Genomic DNA, 26,225 nt, shown 5'->3' with positions numbered 1-26,225 from the left:
GCTCTCGTGTACGTGTCTTAAAGTGGTTCTTAAGTCGGAAGGTTTTTTATCTTAATGCATTAAGGTAAAAAAAACCTTCTGTGTTCATCAGCCTCCCTAATGCTTACCTGAGCCCTAGCTCAATCCAGCGATGTTGCAGGAGAGTCCTGCCTGTCTGGGACTCTGCCTCCTCATTGGCTGAGACCGCAACGGGGCACCATTGACTCCTGCTGCAGTCAGTGAGCCAATGATGAGGGGGGGGGGGGGGGGGGGCGAGCCACAGCTCCGTGTCTGAATGGACACACCGCAGTGGTTCGGGTGCCCCCATAGCAGGCTGCTTGCTGTGGGGACGCTCGGCAGGAGGGAGTGGCAAGGAGCGCCAGCAAGGGACCCGAGAAGTGGAGGATCTGGACTGCTCTGTGTAAAACTAAACAAATCATTCACGATTCATTTGCTCCACCAGTGTCCCCGCAATCACAATTCGTAGTGCTTCCACCACCTGTGGACCATCATATAGTATGGTCAAATGCGCGTATGATGGTCCACAGGATCTGGTAAGAGGCTTTAATACTTGGTGTCACCTGGCGGTGGAAGCACTACGAATTGTGATTGCGAGGACACTGGTGGAGCAAATCGTGGATGATTTGTTTCCTTTGGACTTTCTTGTTTCACATATAATTTTCCTTTTCAGCCCTTGTCTTATGGACACTTCTTTACATATTTGGTGTGATTTCTTTATACACGTTTTTTCACGTAATAAGTTTGATGTCATGTTGATTGTTTTGTGTTTTCACAATGAGTGCTATGTTCTTTTTAGCGCTGCTTCATATATTTGTAGAGCTACGTATAGTTTTGTAAGCCACAGTATAAAAACAAAACAAAATTTAAGGTCCATATTTAGACCATATATAAAAAATATGTGTGTGTATCGGTGTATATATATTTAGTAATAAGAGGATTGTTTTATGGGTAGTTGGCTGTGTTCTTTATATTTCTTTGCTGCGGTTTATATCTGATTGTGCATTTTACGTTAATATTAACCCTTTGGGATACACTTTTACATCACAGTTCTTATTGTACAGAATTGCTTGATTTGCTCCTGTAGCCAGCATCTGCGATTAAAAAATATATTTAAAAAAGCTGCAAATATGGCTATGCAGCAGTTTCACATACAAATGGTTAATTTGTCCGTTTGCATAGCAAAATCCCTGTAAATGTTTGTTCTAAGCTGCCTTCTGTATAATCATCCAGCCACGCTGATGTGCAGTAATAGTTGCTTATAACTTGCACAATTTCCACCTCCATATATGCCTATAAAGTACAGGAAGGCATTTTAACCGTTAAATCAGAAGTGGATTCCTAATGTCCCCTTCCTCTGTTGTGGCTGTCCTGGCGGATTAAACAGTCTCGCTTGTTACATCACCAGCCATGCACGGCTGTGAACCGCTCCTGCTGGTTGCTGTGGCTGTGGAAGGGTTAACCGCTCCCTGTTGTCTGCGGGGAAGGGAGAGCGAGGGAGTCAGGCATTTGACAAGCTTGACAATGGCTGCCTGTAGACGGGAGCTGCAGGTTCTGGCTTCAGTGAGTTAATAGGTTGGCATACACTGAAGATATTTTCCAGAGCGGATAGCTGCACTCAGCTACAGCCATTTTTTTTTTTCTTTTTTTTCTTCCCCCTCTACAGGGAAATTTCTAGCGTTGCGGATTACGTGTGCTTTCAAAGCCAGACTTCCTCTGTGTGCCCTTCAGCATTCCTAAACTGTCATCCCAGAGAGTGACCGCACAGCGCAAAGCCTTTATCTGCCATTTATTGCACTCCGTATATTTCTGAGCAAACTGTTTTTTTAGCTTCTGGCTTTTTGTGTGTTTTTGTTTTTTTTGTGTTTTTTTTTTTGTTTTTTTAATATATTTTTTTGCCCCCTTTTCTTGAGCCTGGCAGCTCTAATGTTAAGACAGCTGCCATTATTTATTAGAAGGGAGGGAGCACTTGTCCAAACGGGCCCCTCCGTCAGGAGGAGTTGGCAAACCGGACTTCCACGGCAGTAAAATGACACCATGCTTCTCCTCCATTTTCTCATGAAGTCTGCTGAGTGGGAGAGCAACAGGAGTTGGAAACGTCTTGCCTTGGATCCTTGCTGCGTAACTACCGCCTCAGAGGCTTCCTTTTTGGATTTCCATCAGGTTTGTGTCTGTACAGCTGGCTGTGTGCATGTGCGTGTTTATGTCCTTGCCTCCCTGTTCCTATAGGTTTTACAGTGTCTGCGCTGTCCTCTGGACGGGAGCCGTACATGAATGCTACGCACGTAAGCCTGCTATGAAAAGCTTTGGCAAAAACAAAATACCAGTACAAGGGAGAGCAGATTGCTAGCAGGGCGCTCTCTCTGCTTTTAGTGGGCAGTTGCTGCAATTCATAATAAGTTTACCATGCCATAGAGGAAGTGCAGCATTTCACGTATTTTACTATAGATTTACTAGGTTATTTTTATTGCCAAAAGCACAGGTTCTTGTGTGTGTCGCACTGTACCATCGCTTGGCTTTTCCTCCTTATTGATGTAAAGTAAAGCACCAGTGGTGTTCTGTAACATGAGAATCACCGCAGGGAATAGGGTATTTGTTGTGCTTCTGCTGTTGTGAAGGGATTTACTATTAGACAGGCAGAACTGCCGGATTGACTTGTGCTGCAGATTTACGTTTGCACAGTGAATAGTGAAGCTGTCCCTGTTTGCTTTGCATGGTAATAGGGTTTACATACAGATAAATGGATTCAGCAGTGCTGCACACGTCTCTTGGATGAGCTTGCTGTGTACATGCTTGTCTAGTGACTCATTATTGCCTTAAAAATGGAAACTCTTATATGTCTTAGATTAACAGCTTGTCACTTGGTGAACACAGTAAGTTTGATGTTTTCTTAGATTCTTGGGCATAAATTTAAGCAAACCTTGTCTTTGATAGTGAATTCCCTTCAAGTAATGGAGTTCTAGGTGTCCTTGGATTCATATTTCAATTGTGTGTGTATGTGTGTGTGTGTGTGTGTATATATATATATATATATAGATAGATAGATAGATAGATAGATAGATAGATAGATAGATAGATAGATAGATAGATAGATAGAGAGATAGATAGATAGATAGATAGATAGATAGATAGATAGATAGATAGATAGATAGAGATAGATAGAGAGATATAGATATATATATATATATATATATATATATTAGTAGATTTTCGAACGACTGTACAAAAATTATTTGTACATTCCATGACTGGACAAATGACATTTGAAAGTACTTAAAAATTGTATTTGCTTTTACCATTTAGTTTTGGAATGAATGTAATTTCATGAACGAAAATTATATACTCTGCTAGAAATGTGTTAAAGCAGAAGTAAAGTCAGCTATATTTTTTTTTTTTTTTTTTTTTATGGCTCACCCAGGTGGGTTATGCCATAATGTACTAGTCTGCACAGCATAATAGTACATTATGGCAGACTTACCTGTCATATGGTGTCCTCCAGCGCAGCGCTGGGACCGATCCGGCAGGCCCTGGATGCTTCTATCTTCGCCCGGTCTTCCTTCTGGGTCCTGTACCTTTGATCACTTGATAGGCCCAGCCGCGATGACGCCACTCCCGTGCATGCACACAGGAAGTCACATCACCGTGGCACGGATTGGGGGGCCGTAAATGTTGGCTGAGCGAACATGACAGCTGACAGGCAGAAGGATGCATTTATGGCAGAAAAAAACAATAGTGTCTGTCATAAATACCCTCCTTGTCAGCCATTTGATTACACATCAACGTTACTTCCACTCTAACCACTTGCCGCCCGCCATATAGCAGAATGACGATGGCAAAGTGGTTTCAATATCCTGACTGGGCGTCATATGATAGCCTCAGGATATTGAGCTGCTGCGCGCCCATCATTGTTGTGGGGTGTCACTGACACCCCCGCAACACCGATTTAGGTTAAGAGTCTCTGACCGAAACTCTTTACCGTGTGATCAGCCATGTCCAATCATGGCTGATCACGATGTAAATAGAAAGAGCCGGTGATTGGCTTTTCCCCACTCGCATCTGACAGACGCGAGGAGAGGAGAGCCGATCGGCTGCTCTCCTGACGGGGGGTGGGGGGTCTGTGCTGATTATCAGCACAGCCCCCCCCCCGGATCCCGCCCAGGACCACCAGGATGGCCACCATACTGGACCACCAGGTATGCCCCCTAGACCCACAGGGAAATACTAATCTGTGCCCAGGCAGCTGCCAATCCATGCCCACTCATGCTTACCAGTGCCACCAGGGATGCCTATCAGTGTCACGTATCAGTGCCCAGCAGTGCCGCCTATCAGTGCCCATCAGTGCCACCCATAAGAACCCATCTTTGCAGCCTTTCAGTGCCCATCAGTGTCACCCATGAGTGCCCATCAGTGCCGCATATCAGTGCCGCCCATCGTCAGTGCCCGCTCATTGGTGCCGCCTTATCAGTGCTTGTCAGTGCCCATCAGTGAAAGAGAAAACTTGCTTATTTACAAAATTCTTTTACAGAAACAAAAGTAAAACTTTTATTTTATTTCAAAATTTTCAGTCTTTTTTTTATTTGTTTAGCAAAAAATAAAAACCGCAGAGGTGATCAAATACCACCAAAAGAAAGCTCTATTTGTGGAAAAAAAATGATAAAAATTTAGTTTGGGTACAGTGATGGATGACCGCGCAATTGTCATTCAAACTGCAACAGCACTGAAAGCTGAAAATTGGTCTGGGCAGGAAGGTGTATAAGTGCCCTGTATTGAAGTGGTTAATTTGAGAAAACCTTTTCTCAATTAGCACCTTCAAATTTTCTAGTCACTGGTTGAAAACTACTGTGAATCTGACCCGAATAATGATTAGAAAATTGAACACATTTTCTTAAAATGAAAATGTTTTCTTTAGTCTTATCAATTAATTTTAAAGGGCATCTACTATAATGTATTATAAGCTTGTGTTCTTTTCTTTTTTCCTGGTGATCCTGCCAGTAGCACACTTCCTGTCCTAGGGTGACAACACACTCACCATAGCGTATTGCCGCACCGATCCTCTGTAGCTTCCTTGCTGCTGCTGTCATCTCCTGCTCTTCCTTCCCACCAACTTTGAGTGCTGCAAGGGAGCCACAGGGGTATTTACCTCTACCTCCCCCCGCACTGCTCTGACTGACCGACCCCCCCCCCCCCCCGTACTGTACCCCTCCTCCATCACTGATCCTTGGCCAGCATCCTCTCCTCCCGCTGGCTACAGCTGCTGCTGGGTGCGGTATGAGAATGGAGAGCAGGAGGTACAGGGTTGGTAAATGTCATGTTTACCAGCCCCCTCCAGAATACACAGTGACCGATTGGTACCGATCCCGCCTGTGTTCATTCATAACTGAAGCATAGTAAACTTGTGAATGAATAGTAGCCTCTGTATAGAGACTATTCATTCATATGCAGTGCAGCTAAGGCTGCAGAGAAAAGGAATAAGGACTGTATGTCCTCAGTCACTCTCTTGATTGCAAACAGATATCGAAAACTATTAAAAATAACATTGTAAAAAAAATAAATAAACATAGCAAGGCCCCATTCACACAGAACATACTACAGTGTACACCTGTGCGAGGTTGTGTTCACCCACACGGGGATGCACAAATATTTCATTGGTGTCAATTGGGGTGCAGCACCCATAGACACATCTGCTGCTCTCAATTTGAAATCCGTGTGGGTGTGAATGCATGTGTCTGAACTCACACGGTCTATGTTCGGGGGCTGTGCACCCACACAGTTGTAAGATTGGGAGCAGCGAGCATGTCCCAATTGACATGAATAGAATTGCCTGCACAGGGATGCTCAGAACACCTGTGAATCCCCATGCCCTCACTTGTTCATACACTCTAGTATACATCTTCCTGGATCACGCCGCGGGACCACGCAGTGGCGTGATCTGTCACCGGCTGCGTCCACTGGAAAAAGCTGATGACTGTACCGGCCCGCTGCGGGTTCCATGTGACTGCCGTAACCAATCACAGCAGGTCACATGAAAGTTGTAAACAATCGATGGCTTCCTTTCAAGCAATCCATTGTATACAATTGTGTTGCTAGCTGTGATTGGTCAGTGTGATCACATGGTACAGACTGGGCCAATCACAGCCCATCTGTACCATGTGATTAGCTCTGACCAATCACAGCTAATCACAACAAAAGAAACAATGAATCGATTTAATTCCGTGAAATGCTTGCATATAGCAATGCAATACACTAATGAAAAAAAAATCCTGATCACTTCCCCATAGTAGTACAATGTATACATACATAGTAACATTATATTGCTCTGATCAAAGTGTGTTAAAAAAAAAAAAAAAAAATTGGGGAAAAAAAAAATTGTACTGAGGAGCAGACTTATCCAGCGGGTGGGGGAGGGGTTGGGGGGGGGGAGATATTAGGTGTTGATTAGGATTGGGATTAGGTGTTGTACTGGGGGACAGAATAATGTTGTCTGATTTAACCACGCCCCTGAAACCCCTCCTGCCATTAATGCAATTTGGCCACACCCACTATTCACTGTGGCGCCCAAAGGTGCCCACAATTCTAGCAATACCCCCGACACAATAAAAACCATGCCCGCTCTTCACTGTGGATCTTCTGTAAGCACACCACAGTTTTTTTATCGAGCAATGGGGCCCCACTTATGATCTTTGCACAGAGGCCCACTGATTTCTTAAAAATGTCCCTGATACAGTTTTCCTATAAACAGAGTGCATGGCCACAATATAAATGCACTGCAACTAAAAGACATTTTAATGAAGGAATTATTATTGTCCCTTTTTATTGCATTGATTTAAAAAATGTTTATTACTATTTTTGCTTTGTTTCATTTGGGGACTGCTCCACCTTCCATAGTCGTTATGTTGCATAGTGCAGAGTTGTCATTTTATTAAGTTGGTGGGTCGTTTATGATGCTACATATATATCAGCAGGGTACTACTTTCCCCATCTGTGCATTTTGCACTCCAGAAGCAGACCCCCTTCCACAGTCCATACTCCATGCACAGTCAAAACCCACGTAAAATAATAAAAACCTGCAAGACCACGGCATTATGAGCTAGTATGCATAACATACTAGCTCATCATGAAATACTCACCTTAGATCGAAGCCCCCGCAGCGGTCCCGGCACACCACTCTGCCCGGAGTTATTTCTGGGTATCGCGGGCTCCGGCTCTGTGATTGGCCAGAGCCGTGATGACGCCACCGGTAGCGGCACATCAGCTGAAGCAACGGCATGAAGGAGCCGTTGCTTCAGTGCGCATGTGCCGATCCAGGGGATATCTCCTAAACCATGTAGGTTTAGGAGATATCCACAGTAGCTATAGGTAAGCCTTATTATAGGCTTACCTGTAGTGAAAAGTGGTCTCTAAAGGTTTACAACCACTTTAAGTAAATCTCATGTTGCAACATCCTGAATATTTGCACATGTGTATCTTCTCTACGTGCAAAGATGGCTATTATTGAAGATCTAAACATTGCAGTCTTTGCGCATGCACAGATGTGCCGAAAGACTCTCCCAGGATCTGACGGGGAGGATGCAATACTCAGGGGACTGAAGTTCCACTTAAAGTATTTACTAATTCTAAACAAGCAGTAAAACGGCTTTAAAAACATGTCCCCACGGATTCTGTAGCTGCATGTAATGTCATTCATTCTCAAAGATCACAAGGCAAACAAAAATCAAGTTTCAGTTAGTATCATCCATCTTGTAGCACATATGCTGTTTGTTTACATTAGAGAGCTGGCAGTCATTGCTATTAGAGAAAAAAAGGGGAAAGGACAAGTGATTTCAGTGTCTGTGCAGTAAAATTGGGAAGATGTATATCTGTACAATACCTGTAGCTACAGAGGTTAGTGAGGGCTTGCGCTTTAGTTTGAATAGGTTTACATATATTTGAATTTCAAAATTCATTTTCAGTCTTTTCAAAAACTACAGCTTTCATTAATGAAATAACTGATGATCCTGCCGTGAAGGTCTGCTGTTCAGGCGCTTTCTGTTGTATGTATATATCACCAGTTGTGCTCCTACATAGTCAGTTTCGCGTTCTTCTCGTAGAGACTCAGGAGATCCGCAGCACTGAGATGTAACTGTGGATTACAGAAGGCAAAAGCCATGTTTTAATATGGCATAATTAAAGACGCCTGCTTAAATCAAAATTAAAAATCGTGAAGCTGCCATCTTCAGGATGAATCTGTGTTTCACTCCAAAACAAAAAAAGGAAAATAGCTAAGACTCATAAATATTAGACCATGATTCAATAAAAGTGAAACTTTAATGTACTTTTATACAAAGTGATAATAAAAAGTCCATAAGTATGAATGAAGACCTCCACCTTCCGTATTGAATCCTAAATGTGCTCTTTTGAAATCTTGCAGCTGTGCCACCATAAATCACCAAACTCTGTGTGAAATGCACATTCACCATCAATCCAGTGACCTTTATATTATTAAAGGTCTGAGCACATTGGGATATCTCCTCCAAACCGATCACACCATACATCTTCCTACTCCTCTGGGTTCTTTAGTTAGTACTTCAGAAACACCATGACTTCAAACCATAAAAGTACTCATGGGGGTTTATTTACTAAAGGAAAATCCACTGTGCACTTGACAGTGCGGTCCCTGTAGATCTTAGGAGAAGATCTGAAATTAGGGGAAGCTCTGCTGATTTTATCATCCAATTATGTGCAAGCAAAAATGCTGTTTTATTTTCCTTGCTTATCCCCCTCAGATCTACAGCGACTGCACTTCCAAGTGCACTTTTAATGCAAAGTGGATTTGCCTTTAGTAATTAACAACCATGGTGTAGTATTTTATTACTCCAAGGTGTATAAAACATAAAAACTAATGATATTCTACTTGTTTTGTCCAAGCTTTGTACCAATGTAAACAGTCTAATTATGTTCCAGCACCTCTGCACCACATGGTGACCAGCGTGTGTTCCCAAAACCGGCAGTTCGAGCCGGACGAGACGTCACACCGGAACAGGAAATGACGTCCGCGGAGCCTTGACTAGTTTTAAAAATCGCGTCTTTAGGAAGCCACACCTATAATTAAATGAGATATATATATATATATATATATATATATATATATATATATATATATATATATATATATATATATATATATATATATATATATATATATATATAATCATTTTATATCTAATAGATTTTTTTTTTTTCTATTGTCTGATGTGCCTTAGTAACTAGATGTCATCCTGTTAGGGTTTACATCTGTTGTATGTGTCCTTCACACAGGTGCTCAGCCTTGTACAGAATGAAGACCCATTAGTTTGTTTTTCTGTACAGCACTGCATACCTGTGAAACTCTCAGCTGTGTGGGCGAGTCTATACATCCGATGCATATCCATTCACTTATAGTGCCTTAGAAAAGTATTCATACCCTTTGAAGTTTTCCACATTTTGTTATGTTACGACCAAAAACATAAATGTATTTTTGGGGGATTTTGTATGATAGACCAACACAAAGTGGCGCATAATTGTGAAGTGGAAGGAAAATAACTGGTTTAAAATTTTTTTTACAAATCAATATCTGAAAGTGTGTCGTGCATTTGTATTCTTTTTTATAACCTAACCCTGCTTTAACCTTCTCCACAACTTTATCCCTGACTTGTCTGGTGTGTTCCTTGGCCTTCATGATGCTGTTTTTTCACTAAGGTGATTCTTCAAACCTTTAAAGGCTTCACAGAACAGCTGTATTTATACTGAGATTAAATTACACACAGGTGGACTTTATTTACTTATTAGGTGACTTCTGAAGGCAATTTATTCCACTAGATTTTAGTTAGAGGGTGTCAGAGTAAAGGGAGCTGAATACAAATGCACGCCACACTTTTCAGATATTTGTAAAAAAAAAAATTAAAAACCATTTATTCCACTTCATTATTCCACTTTATTTCTTCCACTTCACAGTTATGTGCCACTTTGTGTTGGTCTATCACATAAACTCCCAATAAAATATTTACGTTTTTGGTTGTAACATGACAAAATGTGGAAAATTTTAAGGGGTATGAATACTTTTTCAAGGCACTGTATATGAGCTGCCCGCATGTATATTCAGGCTAGTTCAGAAAAGTAAACAAGCAGCTCTTCACGCTGTACTGGGCTGAGCAACCGTGTGAATGAGCCCTTAAACTGAACTTTTACATGCTTATCTAAAACATTAACAATGTTACTGTTCCTATATAATAGCAGTTAAAGTGGCTGTAAACCCTCACAATCCACTTTTTACTACAGGTAAGCCTATAATAAGGCCTACCTGTAGCTACCCCAGATATCTCCTAAACCTGCACAATTTAGGATATATCCCCCGTTGGCACATGCACACTGAAGCAACGGCTCCTTCGTGCCCTTGCATCAGTTAGTGTGCCGCTAACGGCGGCTCACGCATGCGCGGGAGTGACTTCATCGTGGCTCCGGCCAATCACAGCGCTAGAGCACACGATACCCGGAAGTAACTCTGGGAGTGATGTCGCCAGCCGGAGCTGTGTACTGGGACCATTGCGGGGGTTTTGATCTAAGGTGAGTATTTCATAATGCGCTAATATGCTATGCATACTAGCTCATTATGCCTTTGTCTTGTAGTGTTTGTGTGTGGTTTCTTTTTTTTTTTTTTTTTTTTTTTTGTGGGTTTACAGCCACTTTAATTCACCCCTGTGTATATGGCACAGTAAATGACTGTACAAAAAAGTGGCAACCACCCCAACCTATAGCTAGCCTTTGCAGTAAAATGCACATGAATGGGCAATGCACGTCGCAACATTCCCAGCACCCTTACCAGCTAGTCTGCAAAACAACCAAATTGACCCTGTGTACCGGTTCATGTTAAAAACAGAGGGTTTAGTTTGCACACATTTGTAAATATATGTGTAAGCCACAGTGCCCACGTCAAGGCTCCTCTGTTTTGCAGTCCTAACTCTGATTTTCAGTCTCCCGAATTGGAGCACATATATAGCAATGGATAGATTAAGGGCCAGGTTTGTGTGCTCCAACTTGGGAGACTTTGAACATTTTTGTTAGAATTGCAGTATACAGAGGAGCCTTGACATTGGCACTGCGGCTTCCACATAGATTTGCAAATGTGTGCAACGAAACACTGTTTTTACAGTAAATGACTGCAGTTAAATCTATTTTCTGCACATACTTTGTAAATGAAGTTTATCCAAATTAGATGTTATCTGCCAATTGATAATACGATTAAGTAAATTGTTGCCTTTACTGTCCTAAATAGGCTTCTAATCAAGGCATCTAGATTTCCTTTGAATAAAGCCCCACTTCACCCCTGTGGTGTTGTCTGCAGCGGTATTTTATGGATGTGGTGAACCTATCCATGTGTGATCTGTCTTCACCTTTTGACATCTCATTTTTGAAATTGGCAGTCATCTGTGAAATAGACTTGCTGTGGCACAGCAGTGACCAGGACTAGTGGCTGGAGGGGCTGCTGGCTCTGAATTTCAGATGGATGTGCACTAGAGGCCCTGTCTGTGGCCTGGCATTTGTGTTCAAAGCTGAACTACAGGCGAACAACTTTAAAAGAGAAGTATGGTGGTGATTGTTTTTATTTTCTATTCACTGAGGACTGTAAATGAGTGACGTGGCCAGGCGGACTTTTTTTTGAAATTGTGACAGCTACCAGAGTGGGTGAAGATCCCCGCTAGCTATCAGAGTTTTGGGGGGGGTAGGGGGTGCGGGAACTGGTCTGTTCGTAACATTTCACACCCTGAATATGGGTGTAACGTGTTATGAAAGGTGGATTTATCACTTCCAGACCGCCTGCTGCACATATACTGCGGCAGGGCGGCCCGGCTGTGCGAACCCATGTACCTGTACGTCGTTCCGTGCACTAGATACGGCGGGCGGGACCGCAGCCAGAGCTCGCCCGCGCATCCGGCGGACTCTATGCCTTCCGACCACCCGCAATCGCGGTTAAGAGAAGCTGTGTAAACAAGTCGGATCCCCGTTCTGACGGGGAAAGAGAGATCAGCTGTTCCTAGTGATCAGGAACAGTGATTTCTCTCTACTCCCAGTCAATCTCCCTGATAGAAAGCTCCTCCCTAGGGAACACAACTTTTTGATCACCCCTAGTGTTAACCCTTTCCCTGCCAGTGCCATTTATACAGTAATCAGTGCATTTTTAAGGCACTGATCACTGTATTGGTGTCACTGGTCACCAAAAAGTGTCAGTGTCAGATATGTCCGGCGCAATACCGCTAAAAATCACAGATTGCCAGCTTTATTAGTATGAACAATAAAAAAAAGTCCCTAAATCTTTCCCCTATTTTGTAGACGCTATAACTTTTTTGCGCAAACCAATCAATCTACGCTTATTGTGATTTTCTTTTTAACAAAAATATGTAACAGAATACATATATTTTTTTTGAATATGTATAATAGCAAAATAAGAAATATTGATTCTTTTTTTTTTTTTTTCAAAATTGTCAGCCTTTTTTTGTTTTCACGTCCTGCAGCGATTTGAGATCGCAGGGCGGAATCGCAAGATGTGAATGGGGCCTAACTGCTTACCTGTGCTAATAGCATAAATAAATTTGTCCTTTTCCTAATCTGTCCTTCCAATCCTTTTTTTACTACTACCACGAGATCTGAATCGGATTTGTTGTTCTCAGCATTTTTCATTACAAGTGCGTTGATTAAAAGGCACGCTGTATCGTGGCTTGATGTGTAATTTGCATGTTGTATTAGAATTTTGGATTTGGCTAAGGTATTTTCACATAGGATGTGCATCCCTTTTTAGATTATTTTCTTATTTTTTGGCATCTTTAAAATACAAAATTGAGTGACCGGAAGCTGATCATTATGATGTGTTTTCTGCAAGAAAATATTAAGGGTGCTAAAATCACTAAATTTTAAGAGCTGTTGTTTTTACCAAGTGACCTTGTTTAACGCCCACTCCGTTCTGTTTACCACATAGTGCCAGATGAACTACTAAGCCAGCCTCAGCCTGTGAACGGGAACATTGGCATTTCCACCGTAACCAGCATTCAGAATAATGCCAAGCGGCCCACAGCACTCAGCCCACAGCAGCAGCAACCGGTGTCTCGATACCCTCCCCGTGAAGTACCACCGCGATTCCGACACCAAGACCAGAAGTCTCTTTTGAAGCGTGGGCAGCAGATTCCTGGCATCGCAGCCAGCCTGGGTTCAGCCACTAAAGTATTAAATCAAGAGTCAGAAAGCAGCACTGTCCTGTGTAAGGAGCGCACCGTGACCGAAACGCCGCCAGGTAAACATTGCATGCACTGTTTTTTCTCCCAGCACTAGTTTGCTTAGAAGGGCCATGTGATTTGCCTATTAGAAATGTCTTAAAGCTGAACTGCGTTTTGAATGTGCTCAAACATGCATTATGTAAACGGGTACAAAGGAAATTACATTTTAGTGTCTGAAGTTTATACTCTTTTAATTCCATGTTGAGGGACAACACAAGTAGCTTAAATACATAGTTCTACACACACATGGAACTGTTTTGCCTGCTAAAAGATCTGTATAGTATTAAACTAGACTTTTGCTTTTCCCATCCTAATATGCTGTCAGCATAAAATAAAGCAGGCACTGACAATATTCACAGCCTGGCATTCTGCTGGCACTGTGACACTGCCCTGCCCCTGCTTGCTTTTTTGACTACAACAGAAAGTCACTGGTGATGGCCTTATTGAACAGAACACCTCATAGACACCAAGCCGTTTGTTCGGTGAGAGCAGGAACTCCTACTTCAAGCCTACTTTTAGCTGGATATAGACTAGATCGTTTCCGCAGCTGAATTTTAAAACAAACGTTTTCTGGTCAGCCATAGGCTTCGAATTTTAGCCTGTTCAGCAGGAACCGGCAGAGATTCAAACCATGTATGGGCAGGCTGATGGTACCCAAGTCGATCCATCTATCGACGTGGGTTCAACCAACATGTCAGATTTTAGCATGCTATTATTACCAGTGGCCGCTAGCAATAATCACTGTGTGTTCTCCGCAGGAGGCATTCCCCCATCAACACAATCAGTGTTGATGGGGAAATTGAGCAATTTTCTTGTATCATCTATGGCCTGCTTCAGGGAATACATAAGTGAACTAAAAGCCCACTTTGGGTAGGTGCATCCATGTTGAATTCCTTACTTTTTTGTACTTGCAATCTGACTATGTCATCATTCTACAATTTTGGCCTGCCATACACAGATCGAATCTCGGCTAGTTCAGCAGGAACCAGCTGAGATTTGAACCATCAATGGGCAGGCTGAATGTACCAAGCTGATCGATCAGCTTGGGTACAACCAGCCTGCTGGATTTTTTTGCATGTATCACTAGTGGCTGCTATAGCCATTAGTGATAATCACTGTCTTCTCCCGCCGGGGATGGTTCCGCCCGGCCCCTCCCGCCGGGGATGGTTCCGCCCGGCCCCTCCCGCCGGGGATGGTTCCGCCCGGCCCCTCCCGCCGGGGATGGTTCCGCCCGGCCCCTCCCGCCGGGGATGGTTCCGCCCGGCCCCTCCCGCCGGGGATGGTTCCGCCCGGCCCCTCCCGCCGGGGGAAGTCGCTGGTCTGGCAAGAGCTATTCCTGCATCAATACTGTCTGTGTTGAGTGGGGTGGGGGGGAGCGAATTTCTTTCCTGCAACTTGTTGCTGCAGGAAAGCAATTTGCTCTGTGTATAACGGGACTAACTTTAGAATTACCAGTACTATGAGGACCTACGTAATCTATCCTATCAATTTGTACCCATTCAGGCAGGCCCTTACACTACATAGTCAGTGGTAGATCTAAAGAAAATTGTACAATCGGATTGTAACGTGTAATGAGCTTTAAGCACCCTGGCTTTTGAAGTTCTTTCAACCAGTGTTCCTAATATTCACACCTGCTGTATCCATTGTTGCCAGTCTGTGTCCTAGTTGAATGTCTGGTTATTGTACAACATAGAAGATATCAGAGGAGCAATGAGACTCCGTCACTTAACAGAACCATTCATTTGGGTCAGTCGGTTTTCGATCCTGCAGTTTCAAAACACTAGTGGGTGATTATTTATACCCCAACAATATCCCCCAGTGTTTGAAAAGGAAACCAATTCTGTGCATTACAACAACCACACAGATTCTCTTTTTAAAACTGGCCTAGAGCTGCCTTTTGGTTGCTGTGGGCAACCCACTTTCTGCTTAGCCACTTTGGATACATGAGGCCTAACGTCTTCAGCTTTTTTTTTTTTTTTTTTTTTTTTTTTTTTTTCAAAGAATAGAGCGTGAACAGCAAGAGTTGTCACTGGAATACCGAGCAGGGATCTGTCCTTTTATAGAGTTGTTTACTTCTTCAGAGCCATGCTCCCAGCAGCTTTTTTATTTCTATAGTGTTGTATATGTTTCTATAATCCACTTCTTGTTCTTGCCACATCTACACTGCTGTCAAAGTGGTGGTGAAAAATATGGACTAGTCACACAAGGTGCAGTCTATTTATTTCTTCAGATGAAGCAAATGAGTTGATCATGATGCTGCCTTGAAATCTTGACTTGTGGGCACTGATCACATCTACAACCTTAAACTATATATTAATACGAAGAGATCTCTAAATGCCAGTATCTGTACACACTCTGCACCACTTCCACCACCACATTTGATTTGGAGGTTCAATTTTTTTCTTTTTTTTTTTGGAAGCGGGCACCTATTTCTGACAGGTACCAGCTCCAGTCCCGCTCAAGTCGCCTAGGCGAGCCAAGTGTTCTGGGCGTGGGGGACTACTAATCCAGTGCTGCAGATGTGCCCATGCCTGCTTGGTCAGTGTCACTCCTCTTCTGGATCCTGAGAGGACCCCACCACTGGACAGCCAATTGGAAGGGTCTATATCACGCAGGCAGTGAAATGGACAGTCAAAGGTCTCTACCGCTTAATTGGAGTGTCACATGATCCCACTTAGAAGGTTTTTGTCTCCTAATGCCAGTAACCCATTAAGGGGAGTTAGAGGAAAAACATGGCAGGGATATTAACTTGCTGGAGGTGGGTTTTTTAAGTCTTGTTCTAAAAAAAGTGTTAAAGTAATATCTTTTAAAGAGAAGTTCACCTTTGGGAACATGTTACACGTTTCACCCGTTTTCTTTTTTGTTGCTGCTCCTGCAGCCTCTTCCTGATCCCCCTTCTAATTGTGACAGCAGGCTAGGGATGATCTCCCTGCATTCGCTGTCACAATTTGAAAAGAATGCAGCCATACGGGGCTCAGCCCATACGGACGCATCTTTCATTCACACAGTTTTGTGAGTGAACAACAAGAACCAGCAGCCTTTGTGGATGATGGCTTGTAGTTCTCAATGAACTACCAGGGTGCTGATGAACACTCTTCATTGATGCTTCCTGTCATTTAGTAAATACCTGCCCATGTGTGGTACAGACAGTCTGCAGGAGCCCGAGATTACACCTACGATCTGCTGATCATGGCTGCAATGCTTTAACAGCCTCCAAAAAAAAAAAAAAAAAAACATTTAAAAGCTGCCGTTTTTAATTCCCACCCATAGGTTATATTATCAGTTTCTATTCTCTTGCACTAAAAAACTGACATCTGTAAGACAGAAAACACTCAAACGGTCCTTGGCCTGAGATTTAGAACAACTGGTCAACTCGTTTTTTGTGGACACGCATAGTATTTTCTTGGTTGCTGTAAACATAATCACTTTGGGCCTAAGGTGTAGAGCCTTGTGACCCAGATTTCCACTGTAGAAGGCAGTTCTGAAGCCCTTGGCTGCCACAGAGGAGCACTTTATTTTTGTCTCTGCTCCTCTGTGGCAGCCAAGGGCTGGAGCTGCCCTGCTGCAATCCTAAAATGTCTTGTTAATCTGTCAATATTTAAAAAATGAATTGACCATGCAGCACCTCAAAGCTACACACCTGTTTCCCTGCATGCTCTAATATCATGAAGCTCTTGTTTTAAAGAACACAAACATATGTCTATATATATATTTTCTAAGACCATAGTATAACATTTTAAATGTTTTTTTGTTAAAAAATGCCACCAGCGGGTGAGGTGCTAAGGCTGCTGGCGGCATGATGTTGCAGTGATTTACTACTATACTGTGATTATCCAGAAAGGTAATGTAATTTCATCTCCTGCAGTTCATATCTACTCAAAACCAATGGACAGCTCAATCAGTCAGGACAGGTTTATCCACCTCACTCGGCTAAGCTCACATGAACCGTTTGGATTTATAGTTCTACAGAGGATGGCAACTCTTGCTAAGACAGTGCTGTTTTGTGAGAAAGCCCAGTATGCCGCTCCACTTAAATATTTTAGAAGCACCCTGTGTTCATAAGTAAATATTTCATACACCTAATAAAAGGAACAATATCAACTGTCAAATTTTGACTTGTGGCTGTGTCCGTGCAGCCGTTGCCTTCATCCACCTCCTATAGGTTGCACGCAGCTCGGGGCAGATGCAATAACAGCGCAGCCTGCACACAGAACAGGTATCAATGCTGATCTGAAAGAATCCTAAGGCCGGTCATAGATGGCACAATTTTCTTTCCTGGTTGCAGGAAAGAAAATCGCTTGATTTCATCATCAACACAGTCAGTAGGAATCCCTCACACTGAGCCATTTTGTTTTCCTGGTGGGTGAAGCTGTTCCTGCCGGGAGAACACTGTGATTATTGCTAGTGGCTATAGCCATTGGCAATAATGACGTGTAAAATCTTGACAGGCTGGTTGCACCCAAGTTCATCGATCAATTCAATTTTGGTACATTCATCCTGCCCATACATGATTTGAATCTTGGCTGGTTCTTGCTGAACCTGCCGAGATTTGAACAGTCAATGGGGCAGCTTAAGTTTCCCTTTTTAAGGGATAGTAGGATAGTTGCGCTGTTTGTGCGTTCAGTGTAGCATTGGCCAGTTCATATTGTAAGAAGCCAGAATTTTTTTGTATAATATGTGTCAGTACCTTAGACCCTGGTGTTTTATTAGCCTTATGTTTTAGAAATTTGTGCAAATTAGACTCCTCACACACTGAGCCGCGGGGAGTGTTAGCGGTAAAGCGCCACTAGTCTTAGCGGCGCTTTACCGCTGTTTTAGCAACGCTCTTCGGCTGTTAGTGGGCACTTTTAACCCCACTAACGGCCGAAGAAAGGGTTAAATGCGCCCCTGTAGCAATGCTGCCAAAGTGCTTTACAGGTGCCCATTCATTTCAACGGGCATGGGTGGTTTAGGAGTGGTGTATACACCTCTCCTCCACCGCCCCAAATATGCTGCTTACAGGACTTTAACGTTCTGCCAGCGCAGTGCCCCCAGTATGAAAGCAGTTGGGCTTTCACATTGCGATGGCAAGGGAGGCGGTTTTTTTTTTTGTTTTTTTTTTTCAGGCGCTTTACAGGTGCTATTTTTAGCCCTCCAGTGTGAAAGGGGTCTTCTACTCTAATAAATATAGCTCAAGATTTTACCGACATTACTAACCAAACCTGTGGTCCCTCATAGAAACGTGACATGCCACTTAGAACAACGTACAGGTGCCTATCCGCCCTGTAGATGTTGCTGTGTAGTAAAACCGGAGAGTAGCAAGCCAGGTTGCTGGCTCTGGCCTGCTCATCCTACCTCCTCTTGATGCAGCTTGTCACAGCTTTGGGCTAGTTGCAATGTGGAAAAAGCCAGTGACCAAAAACTTCTTGATTTTTACACACAGGTAAGCCTATGTAAAGGCTTACCTGTAAGTAAAATGAATATCTCCTGAACGAGCACCGTTTAGGAGATACTCACCCTTGGTGCAGCCAGTGACATCACTGACGCATGCGCTCTGAAGGACCTTGGTAGAACTTCAGAGTGCCGGAACTAAGGGCTCCTGAGCGCATGCGCAGGAGTGACGTTATGGTGTCTCTGGCCAGTCACACAGCTGGACCGTGCGAACCTTGAAGAAAGACTGGTGGAAGATGTCAATGCTGGAGGGCTTCGGTGACGGCGCCTAGCTGGAGGGCTTCATTTTAAGGTATTTCATAATGTGCTAGTATGCATCGCATGCGATGCATACTAGCACATTATGCCATTGTCATTTTTTTTTTTTTTAAACCAGGCGCAGTTTACAACCGCTGTATTGAATAATTGGTACAATTTTACTGCCTGTGTTTTTAACACTTTTTTTTTTTTTCGTGAACAGCAGTGAGTTTTAGAAAGCTTAGACTTGTTCAAACAAGAAAATGACAGTGACACTCAGTGTAGCATACAAAACTGATTGTTCAATACAAAGAAATAGGCAACACTAGGGTGCAAGGTATACATAGACTAGCACAGTGCAAAGAACTTTGTAAGTATCCTACCGTCTGATGCACGGTGGATAGGTCCCTGAGATCAGATCACTAAAGTATTTGGAATTTAGAATTCTGACTACCAAATCTAGTGGGCACAGCCCAGGGGGTATTGAGACCAGGCTGACCAGGTTTTTTTTCCAACATTGCTTGGCATCCTCTGTTAATAAATAATACACTTCCCCTTGTGTTTTAATTTTTAAAGCTGAACTCTAGCTAAGAAACTAAATACATTAATTCTAATAAAAGAAAACTAATGCTTATAAAGTGGTGGTTTTACCCTACAAGATTTATATTTCTCTCCATCCACTTCTGAGATTTAGGTCCTGTGTTGACTGACTTTTGTTAGCTTCAATCAGTTTTTGCGTTCTTTTACAAGTCTATGGGAGTGCAAAATCTGCTTGGAGGAGGTCAAACACAGTTGTCGATGAATTTTGAATGATCTCAGGAGTGTTGCAAACCGACGCCATCAACACAAACCCAAATCCTGTTGATAGAAGCTCTTACACAGCAAAGGCAGCTGGATGACTTTTAGATGTAGACTATAGAAGGGATACACTGGTGCCATTTTCATCTGCCAGCCTGCTGATTGGACAGTGAAAGAGAAGCAGGAGAATGCATAAATCAGCTTTCTGCTCTTTCCATCAGCATGTTCCTGGTTCCATACAGCGCACCCGATTGACTCCCAGTCTGAGTACTGTCATACAGAGGATTGCAAAGAGGCTGATATATAAAGTCAACGTCTGTTATTTACATTACTCTATAACACACTACACCTGTGTTTGATGCATGGCTATAAAATTAAGGCCCTAGTGTTGAATATTGACATGCACCCTGTTATAAATGGGGCACTCAAGGAAAGACTAAGATTTTCATTTTGCATGGTTGCTGTTTAGTCAACTTATGTGCTGGCTTCCTTTTTTTTTTTTTTTTTTTTTTGATTGCCTTTTAGTCTCCGGTTTTGGGAAATCCCCACTAAAATTCTCAGTTATATCCAACTTTCCCAGCTATAACAAAGCCAAATGATGGTGCCCTAATGGGTTCTGTGCAAGAATAATGTTCTACCTTCATTTATAGCCTAGAGGCACAAACTTCTGCAGGGAAAGCTCGCCTTTGTAGTCTACAAAATAAAGATCGTTTTTTTTTTATGACTCAATTGTTGGTTTGTATATGCTTTAGGAAATTTCTGTTTAGTTCACTTTTCATTCAGTGTTGATCTTTATAAACTCAGAAGGGTGCTTAACTAAAAAATAAAGGTGGGTATGGGTACTACAGTTTTAATTTGGTTAGTACAGAAGGACGGGACAAACAAGTACCATAACCAGATAAAACAACTGATGTGTTAGCTTTGAGCATTGTGAAATCCTTTACCCATCATTCTTGATGAGTAATCTGCTAGTCCTTGGCCACCCTAAAAACTGCACTGTAGTAATATAAAACCACCAGAAGGTGCATCTAAAGTGCTTTCAAGGCTGTTCTGTGCGATGTTATTCAGTATAAGTGTTAGTTATATACTTCCTGTTACTTTTTACCATGTATGCGTGGGCACAATAAACACTTAATAAATCTCTGCATGCACATTTCCCTATGTTTTATCCCTTTAAAAGGATTGTAGATACAGGAAATATACCTGTTGGTCTGCCAGCAATCCACTGAGCTTCTAGCTTCCTGTTTGAGCTGAGAGCACAGTGCTACGCTTAGTGTTACTAAACCCACAACAGTAAAATCAGTGTGTATATGCAGTAAAGCATGCTTGTTATACTCACTGTGGAACCTAAGGGGTTAATCCTCTGCATTGCGTATAAAGGCTGTTTGATCCTGTCTCCTCTGATCTTCCTCCTTCTTTACCTGACTCTAACCCATCTACTGGTAGAACAGAGCATTAGGAGTCAGGCTGCACATGCTAAGTTTGTGTATTGCTAGAGGAGTTTTTTTTTTTTTTTTTCTTGGGAGAGTGTATGTGACCAGCACAGGGCCAATCAGCACTGTCCAGACAGAGGGTCAGGGAAGAATGAAAACTCCTCCTACAAGCTTTAAAGCATTTGTTACCCCCCCCAAAAAAATCCTGTTTCTTTAAAGCTTAATAAACTACATAGTGCTTGTGCTGTCATTTTTCCTTTTCTTAACTGTAAACCTGGCTGATCCTGACAGTTCCTGTGTCCCCGGACCACGGTAATCATGGCTGCTGAGCCCTGACACCGTGGTCAGTTTACGTGCCTCCGTCATCCACAGCCCTGCTTTCTCCCCCTTCCTCTCTTCGTGTCAGGCTACTGGGTGTGTTGTGGGCTCCGCCCGCCCCGCCCTGGGTGTGTTGTGGGCTCCGCCCGCCCCGCCCTGGGTGTGTTGTGGGCTCCGCCCGCCCCGCCCTGGGTGTGTTGTGGGCTCCGCCCGCCCCGCCCTGGGTGTGTTGTGGGCTCCGCCCGCCCCGCCCTGGGTGTGTTGTGGGCTCCGCCCGCCCTGCCCTGGGTGTGTTGTGGGCTCCGCCCGCCCCGCCCTGGGTGTGTTGTGGGCTCCGCCCGCCCCGCCCTGGGTGTGTTGTGGGCTCCGCCCGCCCCGCCCTGGGTGTGTTGTGGGCTCCGCCCGCCCCGCCCTGGGTGTGTTGTGGGCTCCGCCCGCCCCGCCCTGGGTGTGTTGTGGGCTCCGCCCGCCCCGCCCTGGGTGTGTTGTGGGCTCCGCCCGCCCCGCCCTGGGTGTGTTGTGGGCTCCGCCCGCCCCGCCCTGGGTGTGTTGTGGGCTCCGCCCGCCCCGCCCTGGGTGTGTTGTGGGCTCCGCCCTGGGTGTGTTGTGGGCTCCGCCCGCCCCGCTTTGGGTGTGTTGTGGGCTCCGCCCGCCCCGCTTTGGGTGTGTTGTGGGCCCCGCCCGCCCCGCTTTGGGTGTGTTGTGGGCCCCGCCCGCCCCGCTTTGGGTGTGTTGTGGGCCCCGCCCGCCCCGCTTTGGGTGTGTTGTGGGCTCCGCTCGCCCCACTTTGGGTGAAGCTCTCTGGATTTCTGCACTCACATTGTATAGACATAAAATTGGGGAAATGTGCATGTATTGCAGAAATGTACAGAATGTTCCCTGAAATCCCCATCCCCACCCTCACACTTGTGAATGTACCCGCTTGGTGATTAGGTAGGTAGACCCATAGAAAAGCAATGGGAGGCTGCTGGCTCTGGCAGCTAATCCCACCCACTCGTCTGTGTCCAGGGCCAATCCCTACATGTGAGTGGGTGGGATTAGCTGTAAGCCTCCCTTTGTTTTCAATGGGGCTGCCTATTTGCAGGTAATCATAGCTAATTGCTATGAAATAGTAATACAAGAGTGAAATAGTAATGAACTCAAAATATGACTTTCTGGATGAAGTTTTACGTTTTGTAGATTTTCGTAAATTTTCGTAACTTTTCAAACAAATTGCATTTAGCAGCCTTTCCTTTACACTGTCATTGTTTTGTTTAATTGGTTATTTTATACTGGACACTTCTGCTGTGATTACATGTGTAGCCATAGAATCTGTAACGTAATCTGCTTGAATAGCAGGATAAAATGGATCTATCAGCAATGATGTTTGCATAAATTATATATATATATTTTTTTTTTTCGCTTTTTCATAGGCATGCCTCCCATTCGGGATTTGGTCAGCCACTCCCCTAATCAGCTAGGTGAATTTTATTTTATTTTTTACCCAAGCATTTATAGCTTGCACACTTATGACATTTTTAATTCACTTATTTTGTGAATGTATTGCTGCTTGGCTGCTTGCAGTGGATGTGCTGGAGCTGTTCATTTTGTTTACGTATGCTTGTGCCGCAGCCGCTGCCTTGCTACCTGTGGCTTGTAAGTTGCTGCCAATTTGCATGGTATCCTGGTTATGCTGTAATCACTGGTTCACTGTCCTTCCCATCTGAGGCTCTGTTAGTTTATTTATTTTTTGTTTAAAGAGGTCTTCCACACAAGTTTACCTTTTTGTCGTTTGTAGGGCTGAAACAACTAATCGATTAATCGACAACTAATCGATTATGAAATTAATCGATTACTATTTTCATAATCGATTAATCGGCCAGTAAAATAGTGGGGTTAAAAAAATAAAATGAGCCCTTTATAGTACAAAAAGAGCAAATCGCTACTGTAAATATTAATTTCACCGTTCTACAGTAAAAAAAATGAACCCCTTACAGTTGCGATTATTTGCTTTTTTTGTACTATAAAGGGCTCATTTTAGTTTCTTTTAACCCCATTATGTTACTAAACGTCTTAGACCTGGTTCACATCTATGTGTTTTTTGGTGCTTTTTGCAGAAACACACTACAGTTAATTTAACATGGTTTCCTATGGGACACGTTCACATCTATGCTTTTTTTCAGCCGCTGCGTATTTGGAAAGGGTCAAGGACTTTTTTTTTTCTTAATGCAAAATGGTGCTTTTTAGGTTCAATATACTTCAATGGAGAAGCTGCAGAAAAGCATGTAATGCGTTTTTGCAGCAATTTGTATTTTTTAAGCTGCCCAACAACAAATTGGCCAAAAAACAGTATTTCTCTTCTAATAGTGTATACAGTATATCTCCTCTAATAGTGAATATACAGTATATCTCTTCTGTCTATTATTCTCAGAGTGGATTCAATATTTTGCTCCCTAACCATATAGTTGTTTTTTTATGTTTACCACTGCATAGAGATATTTAAGAATGAATTGCCTTTTTTTTTAAACTTTACATATTAACTAAATTATACACCACACTTTTTTTTAAGGTTATTAACCGATTAATCGATTAATCGAAACAATAATCGGCCAACTAATCGATTATGAAAATAATCGTTAGTTGCAGCCCTAGTCGTTTGTCCATTGTAGTCCTGCCCTTTCTGTAGATTGGGTTATTCGGAGACAGACTGGTTGCTAAAGACCTTTTGTGTAAAACAAGCAGCTTCAATCCACATCTGGACACCAGCCAGTTACATTATTGGAGGCGGGGAAAACCTGCTGAGTTGTCGGCATTAAACCAGACTTGTAATTAGACTACATTCACACTGCTGCTTTTTAAATCGTCAGTTTAAAAAAAAAAATAGCTGCTCAATTTTTGGGACAGCATTTGGTAAAACTTTGCATAAGGATGGATGCTAATGCTGCGAACCGCATCTTCTATCACTGTGTAACTTTAAAAAGACCCTGAGCAAGACCATTTTTGCAAAAATCCTCCCCTATGATTAGATGTACATTTATTGTATTTTATGCGTTTTATTTACCTGTAAAAGCCTCTTTATGTAGACATCCTAAAGCCCTGAGACTGCTGCTGGGCGCTGCCATCTTGGATGTGATTTCTGCAACTCCAGCAGGAACAGAGCTTTTCACTCAAGTTATAATCTGTAGTATTTCCCTTCCCTCTTTCCTCATCAGGTTATGTAGGGAGGGGTGGAGGAGCTGGGCCAGCACAGCTAGTTATTGGAAGAAGAAAGGGGCCATAATGTGCAAGGAGGCATATCTCGGGTAAATAAAAAAAATCATGCATGGAATAAAAATTGCTGAAAATATGCATTTAAAAGAATTGATTTTCTCTGCATGTTGCTGACAGGGTTTCTTTTTAAATTCACACTTCACAAAAATTAACCCATTCCCAAACAGCAGTATTGTGAGCATTGAGAATCACCCAAGGCAGCCTGATGGTATAATTGGAGAGGAGCATGCAGGGAGTTATATTGTGGGAGGGTAGATAGTCATCCGGTGATTGGGTATTTTTGTATTGGCATGGATATTTAGAAATGTGTGGAACACTTCTCTCTTTTAGGTACTGTATTTGCAAGGCAGTATTTGTAAAATGTCTTAATGGTGCCTATAGTAAATTTTGTGCAAAAGATGAGGTTAAACCCATCCATAAAACAGTTTCATTTACGGCACGTGCCAGAAATGTAACTCCCATTGGTTGTGCTCTCAACCAAATTGTCAAACCATCCAATGGCTGGGGTCATAACTAATCAAATGTGCAGCATCATGGCAGTTATAGATTAAACAGAGGCAAAGATGGCAGCTTCTTTGGCAGAAAACGATTGGGGGGGGGGGGGGGGGGGCAATTACACTTTAAATGGTCCCTGGTGTGCAAATTGATATATCTTTTTACAATAAAGTTTTTATTTTGATGGATAGCATAGGTTCACAGCAAGACGTCAACTATACAGCACCACAACTAACAAAAATGTATGTACATTATGATATAAAGCAGCATCTATTAAAAAGTGACATAATATATCAGATTCATAGTTGAATTTTAGGGCTGGAAATGTTGATTACAAGATGAAAACTTTCTAACCCATGATGAATATAAATTGCAGTTTGTTTGCTAGTTAAAGAAATTGTTTACTTTAGTGGGTTTGAATACAAGGAACCAATGGAAGTGAAGATGGACTTTACAGTAGAATTCAAAGCAAAGCCTAACTATTCTTCAATGCTCCCTTCCACCTCCTAACACCTATTATGACTAACCTGTGTAAGAAAGATGTGTATACTTATCTATTTTCAGGCCACTCTGGTCCCATTGCATGATCCTCGGTGTCAGCCAGGGAAGAGGTGAGAGAGGTCGACAATGGCTGGTAATGCCTGAGAGTGGTGACATCACCCATAGTCTTCTATGGCCTATCCATTGTCAGCGCTCCCTCCTCTCCCCTGCAACAGCCGTTGGTTGACAGAGTATTACTGGAGCACATGACCAGATTCGAGCGGTCTGTAAATGGTAAGTATACAGATCTTTCTTACACAGGTTAGTCTGAATAGGTGCTGGGAGGAAAGAGGAAACATTTCTATCAGTAGTTAGGCCTTGCCTGGAATTGTACATTAAAGTACAGTATATCCAAACCAAAAAAATCAAATGTAATGTACTTTAAGGGGCTCTTCTTTTTCTGCAGAAAAGTGAGTGGTCGCTAACTAGTCACAGGTATTTTTTTGTG

The 26,225-nt window shown here is 42.9% G+C and overlaps 1 protein-coding gene across 5 annotated transcripts in view; it reads left to right on the top strand.

Annotated features, from left to right (window-relative positions):
* TNRC6A (trinucleotide repeat containing adaptor 6A) overlaps nucleotides 1-26,225 on the top strand; it is a 168,680-nt gene that overhangs the window by 83,500 nt on the left and 58,955 nt on the right. For 4 of the 5 annotated variants that reach the window (XM_073636519.1, XM_073636522.1, XM_073636520.1 and 1 more), the window contains 2 exons: nucleotides 12,983-13,294; nucleotides 22,906-22,953. In XM_073636519.1, the coding sequence (XP_073492620.1) occupies nucleotides 12,983-13,294; nucleotides 22,906-22,953 (360 nt within the window). The remainder of the gene's footprint in view (nucleotides 1-12,982; nucleotides 13,295-22,905; nucleotides 22,954-26,225) is intronic. The other variant, XM_073636521.1, reaches the window with a different exon arrangement.

Source organism: Aquarana catesbeiana, linkage group LG06 (genome assembly GCF_042186555.1).
Source record: "Aquarana catesbeiana isolate 2022-GZ linkage group LG06, ASM4218655v1, whole genome shotgun sequence".
Classification (NCBI taxonomy): Eukaryota; Metazoa; Chordata; class Amphibia; order Anura; family Ranidae; genus Aquarana; species Aquarana catesbeiana.
This window is presented reverse-complemented; position numbering and strand designations above follow the sequence as displayed.